Source organism: Gekko japonicus, unplaced genomic scaffold (assembly GCF_001447785.1).
Source record: "Gekko japonicus isolate JY-2015 unplaced genomic scaffold, Gekko_japonicus_V1.1 scaffold728, whole genome shotgun sequence".
NCBI classification, from domain to species: Eukaryota; Metazoa; Chordata; class Lepidosauria; order Squamata; family Gekkonidae; genus Gekko; species Gekko japonicus.
The window spans coordinates 119,805-132,735 of record NW_015163624.1 but is presented as its reverse complement, the minus strand read 5'-3'; the positions used below and the strand labels follow the sequence as shown (position 1 = coordinate 132,735).

Genomic DNA, 12,931 nt, shown 5'->3' with positions numbered 1-12,931 from the left:
AAAGAAAGAAAGAAAGAAAGAAAGAAAGAAAGAAAGAAAGAAAGAAAGAAAGAAAGAAAGAAAGAAAGAAAGAAAGAAAGAAGAAAGAAAGAAAGAAAGAAAGAAAGAAAGAAAGAAAGAAAGAAAGAAAGAAAGAAAGAAAGAAAGAAAGAAAGAAAGAAAGAAAGATTTTAATATAGCTGGACTTGGTATTAAATAAACGGGGACATTTCAAGTACTGCAACTGTATATAAAGTACTGTAGTTAACCTGAATGTAGGCACTATAGTTCTAAGGTTCTAGGTTTTTTTTTCTGTTGAGTAGTTCCTCATGACATTAATATGAGAAGCAACTCAGGATTTTACATGTATAGGTTGGTACTGGTCAGGGAAGAATAAAAGTAATGTGACCAGTGTGATGATGATGGGAGGTAATCCCTGCTTTGCAACATGGGATCACACTTAATTGGTGTGATCCTAGAACTATGAACCCATGGAACATTCCACTTGGGTAGCTTTTGCAAGAAACATTATAATTTGGGGATTTCCTGCATTGTGCAGGAGGCTGGACTAGATGACCCTGAAGGTCTCTTCCAACTCTATGATTCTATGAGTCTGGTACTTGTATAGTTTTTTGTACATCTGAGGATCTGAACAGCTTTACAAGAATTAAGCAAATGTATCTGGTGCCTTGTTTTTGTGGCTGTTCACATACCACAAAAAGACATGAGTCTTAGAAGAGCCTGATGCTGTTCATGTTTATCTAGAAATAAGTTGAGATTTCAGTGCAGATTACTCCCAGGTGTTAGTCAAATTGCCTTATTTCTTAATAAAAGTGGGGAATTATGAATATTTTAAACAGCAATAGGCATTAACTATGGGACCAGTAACCTATGTGTACGGGAGTCGGATTTTCCACAGAAATAGACATGAAGGCTAGATTTACTAAAGCAGTGATTTCTTTACTAAGGATTCTCACACATACAATATAAAACCAAGCATACACACAAGCAATTCAGATCTAAGAATTTAGATAGAAAAGCAGGGGGTATTGTTGATTGGGCGATACATTTCCTGTCTGACAAGTCAACTCTGCAGCGAAAAGGGACAAACACTATAGGAAGGGGTTGTGAGTTGGCCAGCAACACATGTGGAAGGCTCCAAACAGCGCTAAGAATTGAACTAGAAAGATAGGGTGGGGTTAGGAAGGTAGAACCAAGAAAGAGAGCAATGGGGTGATGCTCTTCTTTTATACCCTAAATGTAACCTGAGGCTGTTGCCTTGTTGGTCACATTGTCTCCAGGAAATAGAAGAGAAATTGAACTGTTAATGGGTCAGAAAAAGGGATTGATCATTGGGCAATTGAAATAACGGTTTGCATAATAGTGACACCTCTCAGGAGGATGGGTGAAGACAAAGGAGAGAAATGAAAAGTAATCTTCTTGCTACATTGCCGGTAATGTACCTTTTTCAGTTCCGCAGGGCCTGCAAGACGGAGCTCTTCCACCAGGCTTTTAATTAGGAACCGCCTCTACCACTACCGGCAACTATTATCGTTAGTAACAACAGGGTAGTGGGTTGGCCCTATATGAAGATCGAGCCACAACATCGCGATAGATCAATCACTGCTGAATCGGGACCTTGTGTTACATTTACAGTACGCCATCTAAATGCAATTGAAGGACTAACATCACTGAGCACTTTAATTGTAAAATATGGTTGTTTTATCTTGTCTTATCTGTTTTTATATTCGGCACATGGTGCCCTAAACTGTGAGCTGCCCTGAGCCCGTTCGCAGGGAGGGTGGGATAGAAATATAATGAAATAAATAAATAAATAAATAATGGGTCTTAATGACCCAATGTTTAATAGCTATGTTATCTTGATGGGTGGCTGGAAGACATGAAGGCCTATCTATCCCATCATAGAGTATATCCTTTTGTTTAGGCTGAAGAGGAATACATGCTTCACCTGGTGATGTGGGGGTGGTGGTGGAGGGGAAATGCCTGCATGATGAAGAAGGGAACTCTACATGGCGTCTGCAGAGGAATCTCCTGGTGCTTTTTACAGAGCATGGCTTTGCTCAGTTATCTGCTCCTAGTTCCATGTGTGGAGGCGTCAGGGCAGCCGGTTTGCTTTCTGGTCTGGCTGCAGAGGTGCAGGAGTGAGAGGCATCTTGTAGTCCATGGGTCCACATCTGGCTAGGCATGTTGTTCCAGTGCAAGGTTCCCCTTGGCTAGGGCACATGCTCTCAGTCCAGTATAACTGTACTGCTTCACGGCTACAGTTTTTGTCCATTGCCCTGACATATGCAGCACATTTATTTCTCTTATCCTCCTTTACCATCTTCCTTGGTATCTGCTTACAATACTTTGAAAACTTTAAAGCTCATCTAGTATCCTCGCTGCAAGGCAAGGAAGATATTTGCCTCTGATACAATGATCCCCAGTGTGGCACTCATGGGCACCAGGGTGTCTGCCAGTGTGTTCTGGTGCCTGCTTGCTGCTCCCTTCCATGTTCCCTCATTACCCCTTTTGAAGTGCCATTCTTCTTTGTCCTCCTTTGCTCCATCCACACTCCTTTTTTCTTCTGTCACTGCTCATGCTTGTCCCTTTTCCTTTTCTCTGACCTGTTTTTCTCTTCAGTTGTTAATTCCTACCCCATGCTACTTCTCCAGACACTTTCAGCTTTATCGTCATTATCTGAAATTTCTTGGCCCCTATAAAACGATGAAATCTTCCATTCCCCCAATATTTTATTTTATTGAATTTTACTTAAAACATTTTGGGGGGGATTAGGGCCCCAGATGACAGCTGTTTTGTGGTGATGCCCACTTTCTTGGTGTTTTCATATGTATGTACAGATGTAAAAATGAAGTGAGAACCAGAAAATAGGCCGTGAGAACATTACGCTATTGGTTATTCAAAATTCAGCAGATCTTGGCCTAGTCAGTGCTTGGGTAGACCTGTGTCATAAGTTACTAGGGAGCATAAGTACAACAAATAGTCTGTAAATGAAAATGGTTTAAGGTTTGTTAACAACAAGCCATCTTAGCCAAGAACTTGTTGTGTTCCCAAGATCTGCTGCCAAATAGTAGCATAGAGCTGGTGTGCTAATAAGTAAAGGAAAATAAAATTGATACCTGCCCATGGGAGCTAAAATCTAACTTTGTAACAACTGTAGCCCTGTTTGGTTGAAGCCTGTCTCTGAATTTTAACTGGGAAAGCAACTTCAATTCTCTGCAGTTGTGTCTCTGGAGCATAAAACTATCCTGTTATGAGCTGAACGTGACCTTGAAGTAGAGACCTGAAACATAACTACAGATATGTTATGTCTGTCTAAATAGACTTGAGGCTTCAAGGAAAAGTCTAGGAGAAGGAATGTTGGTTCTCTATGGCTGTGATCACAAGCACAGTTTGTGGCACTATAATGGCATTACCCAAACTGAATAAATGGGCCTCTCCAGATAAGGACATCTGTACCCTGCAGCTTGTGGCGTTCTGCAATGGAAGCAGAATAAACAGATACCAGGGAAAGTCTGGTATGAATGGCTTGTTCACGGTTCCCTCCGGGGTTTTGACGTCTGAACTCTCCTGCAGCGAAAGGAACCCAGAAGCGGCATCTGAACTTGCAGATCTATCAGACTGTATTTAAATAAAGCCCACCCTTACAGCTCATCCTGTGGTTGAAGCACAACACTAATGTGGATGCTGCCCCATCCGGGTGTGCACTCCGGATGAAATGCCCTGGTACACTTTGAACTGGTACAATTTGAGGTGCCGCTATACCACGCCAAGCCACCAGTGTTATCGCAGCCTATATGTAACCCATATATTTTAAAACAGAGGAAACCTTGCTGAGCTCTGAATCAAGCTCCTTGTGGGAAAATATCTTTTGACAGCTGCTTCAGTTTTTCTTTTCCAGGAATCATTTCACTGCGGTTACTTTTCAGTTTAAATATTAACAGCATAATATACTGCCAAAGGTTCCAGTGGAAGTATCAATAGGAATCATGTGTTGCTCTTGTAGTAAAATGGATAGTAAAGAGTTTACTGGAACCTGATTATGGGTTGGAGAAAAACTCCACCAACTTGGGCTGTTCTCTTTTTCTTAGTTTCAGTTTCTGTGTTAGTCTGAAGTTGGTTGCAATAAAACAGTTGTGTTACATTCAGCAACTCATGTGAGTGCAGCAATTTATTTCATAATCACCGTGAGATCACAAAAGCTTGTGCTTGGGTGCTGCTAGTATAGAGCAGAACAGATTTGTTGCAAGGGTTTACTGGTGTGACTCGTCTTGCAAACTGAATGGGCCAGATGGATGTTTTGAGACCAGTCACCAGCAGCATTGTACTGGATTTAAGTAGAGTCTTGAAAGACTGCCATGATCATTTATTCATTTATACCCAACCTTTCTTCCCAGTGGGGACTCAAAGCAGCTTAAATCATCATCCTTTCCTCCATTTAATCCTCACAACCACCTTGTGAGGTAAGTTAGACTGAGAGTGTGGGACTTGGTTGCCCAGCAGCCTTTAACAGCGGACTGGGGGATTCAGACCTGGGTCTTCCAGATCCTAATCCAACACTCTAACCACTATGCCACATTGGCTATCGTTCGCAGGAGGAATGCCAGAAATCCCTATCCATCATGGGTGTACTTCAGATAAAGAGGAAGTGTTGCAAAGTCCAAACTTCAAGCAGAAATGAAAGTGTTTTTGAAGGAGGCAAGGCAGTGTATTTATTTTTGCCCAAAGGCAATACAAATATAACATCTTTAACCTTTGCTTTTAAATGGGGCTGTAAAGGAATGGATCATGTTTTTGCTTCAAAGCGCTTCTGGCTCTCCATAGGACCCTTTCTGAGACATGTTAAAGCTGACTGGTGGCACATGGCCCTTTCTCTCTGGCACAATCTCACTTTGTAAGACAAATTTTATCTGCCTTGAAAAGCATGCTGTGGTATAGTTTTAAGAACCCTCATAAGCCAAGAGAAGAAAATTTTGAAATGTGAGTATGCACAGGAGGCCTGCTACAAGCATGTAACTGCACTTCAATTTAACTGTTAATTTGGGTCATCTTAAATCAGGGGTGTCGAACTCATTTGTTGTGAGGGCCAGATCTGACATAAATGAGACCTTGATGGGCCGAGCCATGTGTGTCATAAACTGTAATGCCAAGTAGCAGAGATATAAACTTTATAAAGGACAGAAACACAATTATTTTTTTAAAACTTAAAACAGGCTTAAAACATTAGCACTCTTGCAATATTTTGTTTATTTAACAGCCTCTGATAACTGACACCTCTTGCTTTGAATTATTGCATCAAAATCTGGAGACAATGACTGTCTTGTAGCAATCTTGAGTATGCTGTTCAAGTGTTATTCAGGTGTATATCTGTAAATTGCAAACCTACTTTTGATTTATTGACATTCACTACAGAAATCCCATGGTCAATGCTCTGAGCCTAAGACCCAGAGGAAAACATGAAATGGCTGGGCATTGTGTGCTTTTGTACATGTTGCTTCGTGTGCTGATCAAGAACATGTGAAGGCACTATGACACAGGCTGAAGGCTATGTGTTTGTCTACAAAGCTATAGTCTTCCCCAGAGAATAGCTACAACTCCTATGTGGCAGTGCAATAATTGAGAGACAGCAATGTATATCAGCCTACTCTCTGGGAAGTCTATGTTCCAAATCCCCAGTCTAGAAAGGAAATGCTCTGGGTGAACTTGGTCCGAACACACACACTCAGCCTAATCCACCTCACTGGCTTGTTGTTATCCCTCATCTAAATCGTTCACATTGCTTTCCTACTGAGAAAGGCTGGATCATGAGGGCATGAATGCAGTCAAAAAGGGGAGGCAAACCCAGATGCACCCAGGACAGCACTGGCATAATGAGCCCAACACACACACACCCTCTCTCTGTCTCTGTCTCTGTCTCTCTCTCTCTCTCTCTCTCTCTCACACACACACACACACACACAACAAAGTTTTGGGTACAAAGAAGGAACGTCATTGCATGTGGAGAGAAAAAGAGGGGTTTGAACTGATAAGAGAACAGAGAGCTTCTGGATGCAGAGAGAAAGAAACAGAAGAAAGCCTATGCTATTGGATCCAGACAGACAAGAGAGTGTACACTGGACTGGAGGTAAAAAACAGAAAGACTGAGAGGGGTTGCAAGTAGAGAAGAGAAAAGATGCAAAAAGCTCATGAATAAAACTTTTTTGGTCTTTCTTAAAGGCACTTTCTTTGTATCTCTCACCTGTGATTGAGGGAACTGGGCAAAGCAAGCCCAGGAGATGAGGAGGGGAGGAGCCTCAGCCAATGGGGGAAGAGAAGCTTTGCTCTGTAGTTCTGCTGTGTGATTGAGAGAGCCTGGAAAAGCGATCTCTCTCTTTCCTTCCCCCTCTTTTCCTTCCCAAGGGAGGAGCCTCAGGCAATGGAGGGAAGAGAGGCTTTGCTCTCTGGCTCTGCTGTGTGATTGAGAGAGCCTGGCAAAGCAAGCTATATCTCAGAAGAAAGCAATAGAGAGGGAGAAGTAAGGAGATGGCAGCCAGTTGCTTGCAGGCCTGATACAACCCCTTTGAGGGCCTGATGGGGCCCATGGGCTGCATGATTGACACCCCTATCTTAGACAGAAAATCTGAGCCGTCTCACTACTTTGGTAGTGAAACCTTCATCATGGCTGAATCCCAGTGTGCTTGTATAAATTAAAACCACACTTGAGGACTTTTCTTTCTGAAATCGTGGTGCTGATAGCATACCAATACTTACTGCTTTACGTACTTGACTTATAAAGCAAGTGGGCAAAGGTGCATTGCTTTGTATCACCAGAGAACAGTTGTCCAATATGTTGCTTTAGGTGCCAGTTAATACATCCCACAGTAGAAAGAAATATACACTTGCTGCATGATTGGATCTTGCCTTGGTTTCTACATCTATTGTAAACATAAACCATATGTTGTAGTACTAATACTGTGACAAAAAGAAAGATATTGCTGTGTATGTTCATCAAATTCTCAAATTTCCAAGTTATATTTTGTTTTTCAAATACATCAAACAACTCAACAAGAGCAAAGTCTTCAAGAGAGAAGAAGGACGGACCTTCCCGGGCTTTCTGTAGTCTGTTTCGAACAATATCTTTTTCAGACGTCAATTCATGTTGTCTGTAGTGTTTTTACAATTCCAATCTTGGCTGTATATGTGGTGTTTACAAAAGTTAATTCATGTTGTCTGTAGTGTTTTTACAATTCCAATCTTGGCTGTATATGTGGTGTTTACAAAAGTTCAAAAGTGGCTGCTCATAGCTCTACTGTCTACCGGTCTCCATTCATGTACAAAAGGAATATATAGCCATTCCCATTCTTTTTGGAACATCTGTAGTTAAGCACCTGTGTGTTGGCAGTTATATGCAGCTAATGACTAGCTATCAACTTTAATAACTGATATTTTACTGAAACATTGTTGGCTCGCTTGCCCTAAGCAAGTTACAATACAGGTTTATCATGGGGCTCAGAACTGACAGTGTCATAAATTACTAGGGGGCTCAGAACTGGGTTGCAAATGGAAGCCTAGTAGGTGCTGCAGAGAAGTGGGAACTGATCCAGGTTTTTAATGGTGATTGCTGCAGCATTATGAGAATGCTGCCTCCTGAAATACAAGCTACTATATTACTGAGTGATTTGTTCAGTGTAAATTGCCAGACTTTTTAATATGAGAACACTTTCCCATCATAAGCCTAGCTGGTTTTTCATGAGCAATAAAATGCCAGTTGGCTGCATTAAAATTCTGAATGTATCATTCATGCAAGGCAATCAAGTTGCTTCAAGTGAACCAGACTTGTAGGTCAAGTAATTAAGCTATTGCATGAATACTGTGGAATGCTGGTAAAAGATGAGTTGCAGTTTGCTGTTGTCTCTTTTTGAGCATCAAAAGTATAGGTCTGTGCATTAAGATAACCAACTTGTATGTCACTGCATTTGGGTCTGTGCTCTTATATGCTAATATGTATACACCTCATGTTTATATACACTCTTAATACCAAGGTGACATCTGAACTTCAATTGGTCAACAAAACCCAATCCCTCCCCAAAAAATCTCTATACTACAGAGCATGTCTACCTTCTCTCCTGGTCTATTACCACAGGAGAAGGGTAGAAGTTCCTGGAATAAGAGCTACAAATCCACTTTTAAAACTATGATCATTCCTTATCTCCCTTAAAATAATCTGCTAATCCTATTTTACTGAATGAGTGTTGAACTTCAGTCATCAATTGAAAGGAATTAAACGGTGCTGTTGGCGAAAATGAAAAGTGTTTACAGTGAAATGACATCCATTATCACAAACATCTCATTGTGTAACTACATTCCTGATATGGTTCAAAAATCCATTAAAAGTGAACTTTGACTTTAAAGTCCCATAATCATTTCTTATCTTCCTTAAAATAGTCTGCTAATCGTATTTTTCTTAACAAGTGTTGGACTTCACACACCAATTGAAAAGAATTATATGGTGGTGTTGGCACAAATGAAAAACATTTACTCAGTACAGAAAGTTCTATTGGTTTCAGTTTCACCTTAGACAGATTGACTAGCCATATGTTCTGAGAGATTTTTTCTTCTTGCAGGGTGTGGCTTCTGTATCTCTTCCCTGATCTCAGTTCTCAGCCCAGACCTAAAAAAATTATCTTCTTTCCTCATTATAGAGTGTTTAAAGTTGTTATGTGGCAGTCATGTCAAATGAATGGAAGTTCTGTCCTTCAGATATAATTGTCTTATCTAAGTCAGAACCAGTATCCAGAGTGGAATCAAAGGACGCAGCCTTCTTAGTACCAGTACCTTGAAATGCTGTCCTATTATAAACCCTGTTTTCATCATAATCCTTTTTATCCCTCTGGAATTTCTTAAGTTTAATATCTTTCAGTTCTGCAAATTGTTTTTTTTTTATTTCTCTAGCCAAGTGGCTCATTTTAGCTGTAAAGTCATTATCATTTAAGAAGTGTTTATGTTTTCTTGCAGTTGTTTGGTATCTGTCTCAAGTCTGGAACTTTCAGCCATTGTGGTCACAATTAACAATATCATCATGTCCACATAACACTGATTTAGGATTGCGAACCATCTGTCCCTAAACGTATCATAATGGGGGAACATCCCTGGAGGTTTTTTAGTACATGACCCCCTCGGTATAATTTTATTCCTACGGCAATCTCTTAGAGCCTCTGCTTGAGTATCCATTCTCATTTTCCTAAGATTGGGCCTTTAAAATTTTTCCCACACATTACTTTCACCAGAATGCATGTTTGCACCAAAAAAATTGGGCTGCCTCAATAATGAGGCTATGTGGTCTTCTGAGTAACTGAAAACATCAAGGCTGCAATCATACACGCAATTAGACCCAACATAGGTGCGAATCCCAGGAGGATTTAAAGGGTGTGATCAGACACCAACATCTGGGAAGTGCCCCACAGCCATCGACAGCCCGTTCTGTTCTGCTGCAGAAGCAGAGTTAAAAGATACTGGGGAAAATTCAGTAATAAACGGGTTGCAATGGGCCACAGATGGACTTTCCCATGTCTTACCACTCCAGCACTCTCTCGTGGCATTGGGATGGTCTGATCAGGCCATCCTGACTCCGTGCTGTTGTCCCCCCCCCTCGCACTATGCACATCATCGCATACTCCATAGGGAGCCCCCAGTGCAGAGGTGCGGTTCATCAATTTCTCGTTTAAGCACATGGGAAACAAATGGCACAAAAAAACCCTGACTCACCCGCAATTGCATCCAATCACACACTGACAGACTGTGCCTGCAGCTTCAAAGGGAGGTGTGATTGTGCAACTGTGGGTCAAATTCCTCTAGAGAAAATAGCCTCACTTCCCCCGCCCCCATTTTTTCTGGTCCATTTGACCGCACCCTATAATTTCTGAGACATAATGTCAGTTACAACAAATTCCCCAGTCAATACCAGGAAACAACAAAATGGGGGTGGGAATCCAACCTGAAAATCAAGTCAGGAACCTAAAAGGTTGAGCAGCTAAAGCATGAAATAAAATACAACTATTTATTACACAGTGCAGAAAACGTTAAGATTAAAAACAACATACATAGAATGCAAATAAAAGCTCTGAACATAGTATACAACAACAGGTGTAAGTTGCATGGACTTACACCATTTCAAGGTAGTAATACTAAGAAGTCCATGTCCTCTGAAACCACTCTGAACACTGGTTCTGACTTAAGACTAACCTAATACAGCTATATTATGGCAACTGGACTTGAGAAAGATCTCACTTGGAAATAGGTTCCTGTCGTCTGATGATTTACTGCCTTTCAATAAGAGGACCATTTGTTTCCTTGAACTCCTGATGGGAGGGCTTGAGATTGACGATGCTTTTATGTACTTTCACAGACATTTTTACGTTGGAATGAGCTCCCAGAAAAATTGTTCTGATTTAAGTTTAGTTTAAAATGTATAATGTTGAGGGTTGAGGGCTTGTAGGTTTAATTGGAATGAATTGTTATTGTAAGGATTGATGTGATTTAAGATTAATGTAATATTCATAGTGTAATGTATGTGTCTCAATTAGAAGGTGTGGTTATAGTGGAGGGGTTTGATTTTAGTTTCATTATGTAAGTAATAACAAATAATAGGCTTAGAACTTCATAGAACGTAGTAGTTAAATTGTAATTTTACTCTTTTGGTGGTAGTTATATAAGATTTGTTTTTGGGTGGAATAGTTATCTGATAGCAGGGAGCAAGAGGTGTAAGAGGAAGGTTATTGGAGAATAGTTGATCTTTAGATGCTGTAGTGGTTCTAGATAAAGATAGAGACTGCAGAGTAGGAAAATAGAGCTATTGAGTTGGTAATATGAATTTGAATAAATGAGACAAATAATAAATATCTAACAAAACAAAAAATAAGACAAAATTTAAAATGTATAAAAATTTGAAATCTATAACTCATATCTATATTTAAAACAAGAAATCTAAAGGTTAATGGAGTAAATAGAAATTATTAGTACTTGCCTTGTGAGGAAAAAGTTGATGTTGAATGTTAAATTGTTAAACAAATTATAAAATTATCAAGAAAAGGAACATTGTTTAACAGATTAAGTAATTATATCTTGATAAACATTTTCATTCATTGCTTGTACCTAGGTTGGAGTTGTTCTGTGGGCTGTATATAAGAAAAATGTAATTTCTATGTTGAATTGCTGTAAAAAAAATTCTTTTCTGCAAGACTAGGTATTTAGATGGTGTGTGTGTTTAAAAGTGTAAACTATAGACAATTATTATTTTGAAAACCTAATAAAAATATGGTGGCAAAAATGCCTGCCCCTCAGTTTCTGATTCAGAGATTCTCAGATTTGACTTTAGTCCTGTTGGCTGGCTTGGCTTGGCACTGGCATAATGGCACTGTTTCTGCTGGGCACACTGATTCTGCTGCTGGGCTTACAAAAAGACCCTCTCTCCACACTTTACTACTTCAGAGATTCTCTGGGAGAATCTGACTGCTGGCTTGCCTGCCTTGCTAACTTTTTCCCCACCGTTGAAAACAATGGAAGATTGGGGCACCTTCTTTGGGTGCCCATAGAATTGGACCCCCTGGTCCAATATTTTTTAAACTTGGGTGTCCTTTTGGGGAGAGGCTCCAGCAGTTACACTGCAAATTTGTTGTCTCTACTTCAAATCCTGTACCACCATCCCACTGAATATACTCTATGAGATTTTGCCATTGACTATAATGGACCCATAGGGTCTAATGGACCAGGATATATTTAGGAATCCCAAATATTTCCCAAACCTGAATACAATGCCAGCATTGGCATTTAGAAATATTTGGGAATGCATAAGAAGGGTAGACTTCTATAGATGTGAATGCAGTGCACAAAATAGGGCCCAAATTTTAAAAAATACAGTCATCTGTAAAAGCAGATTTTTGTTGTCCAGTGGAAGCTTCTACTTCTTATAATTTGTGTGCCAGCCATTTTGAATACTTAAAAACATGGGAGATTTCAAATGTCCTAGTTTGTTTTAGCCTGTACTTTGTGGCAGTGAGTCTCATTAACTGAGCATGAAATAGTTAAACATAGAAAGGTGGGTGAAGTACTGAACAGTTTAAACAATCATCCCCAAGAATGAATGAGTGAAGAGTTGTCAACCTTTTTAGATGCCTGCGAAAGAATGGGCATAGCTGGCCACCAGTTATCACTACAGCAGCTGCCTAGTGAAACTATACAGACATTTTGTGTACACTTAACCTAGCAGAAGGCTTTGGGTTTATGTGGTGGAGAAGGTACATGTCACTCATTTTCATCAAGATGATGGCCAGCTAACCTGTTCAATACAATTCAACATGATTTACTGCTAAAGTCAGAGAGGCTGTGTCTCAGTAGTAAAGCATCTGCTTTGTATGTAAAAGGTCTCAACCCCAAGCATCTCCAGTTTAAAGGATAATTTAGTGGGAGATACAAAGGACCTCTACCTGAGACCCTTGAGAGGCAACTGCCAGACTGAGTAGACAGTATTGACCATGATGGACCAAGGATCTGATTTAGTGTAAGGCAGCTTCATGTGTATAAAGTATATCTTCAGCTTACTAAATGCATTATTTTACACTATTAAGCTCCTGATTATGTGTTCTTTTTCAGATAGTAAAGCTATTGTTGATGGTAACTTGAAACTAATCCTAGGGCTAGTGTGGACTCTTATCCTCCATTATTCAGTATCTATGCCTGTGAAGGAATATGAAGGATATTACAATGCCAAGCAACAGACTCCAAAGCAGAGATTACTAGGCTGGATTCAGAACAAAATCCCCTACTTGCCGATAACTAACTTCAACCAAAACTGGCAGGATGGCAAAGCACTGGGTGCCCTTGTTGATAGCTGTGCTCCAGGTGGGTCTTCTACGTCCATATTTCCATTCTTTCCTAATGGCACTAATAGTTTGGT

The 12,931-nt window shown here is 40.1% G+C and overlaps 1 protein-coding gene across 1 annotated transcript in view; it reads left to right on the top strand.

Moving 5' to 3' along the window:
- Positions 1-12,931, top strand: part of LOC107107216 (inter-alpha-trypsin inhibitor heavy chain H4-like) — a 65,327-nt gene that overhangs the window by 4,463 nt on the left and 47,933 nt on the right. The window contains exon 2 of the mRNA XM_015407476.1: positions 12,628-12,876. Within this exon, the coding sequence (XP_015262962.1) occupies positions 12,628-12,876 (249 nt within the window). The remainder of the gene's footprint in view (positions 1-12,627; positions 12,877-12,931) is intronic.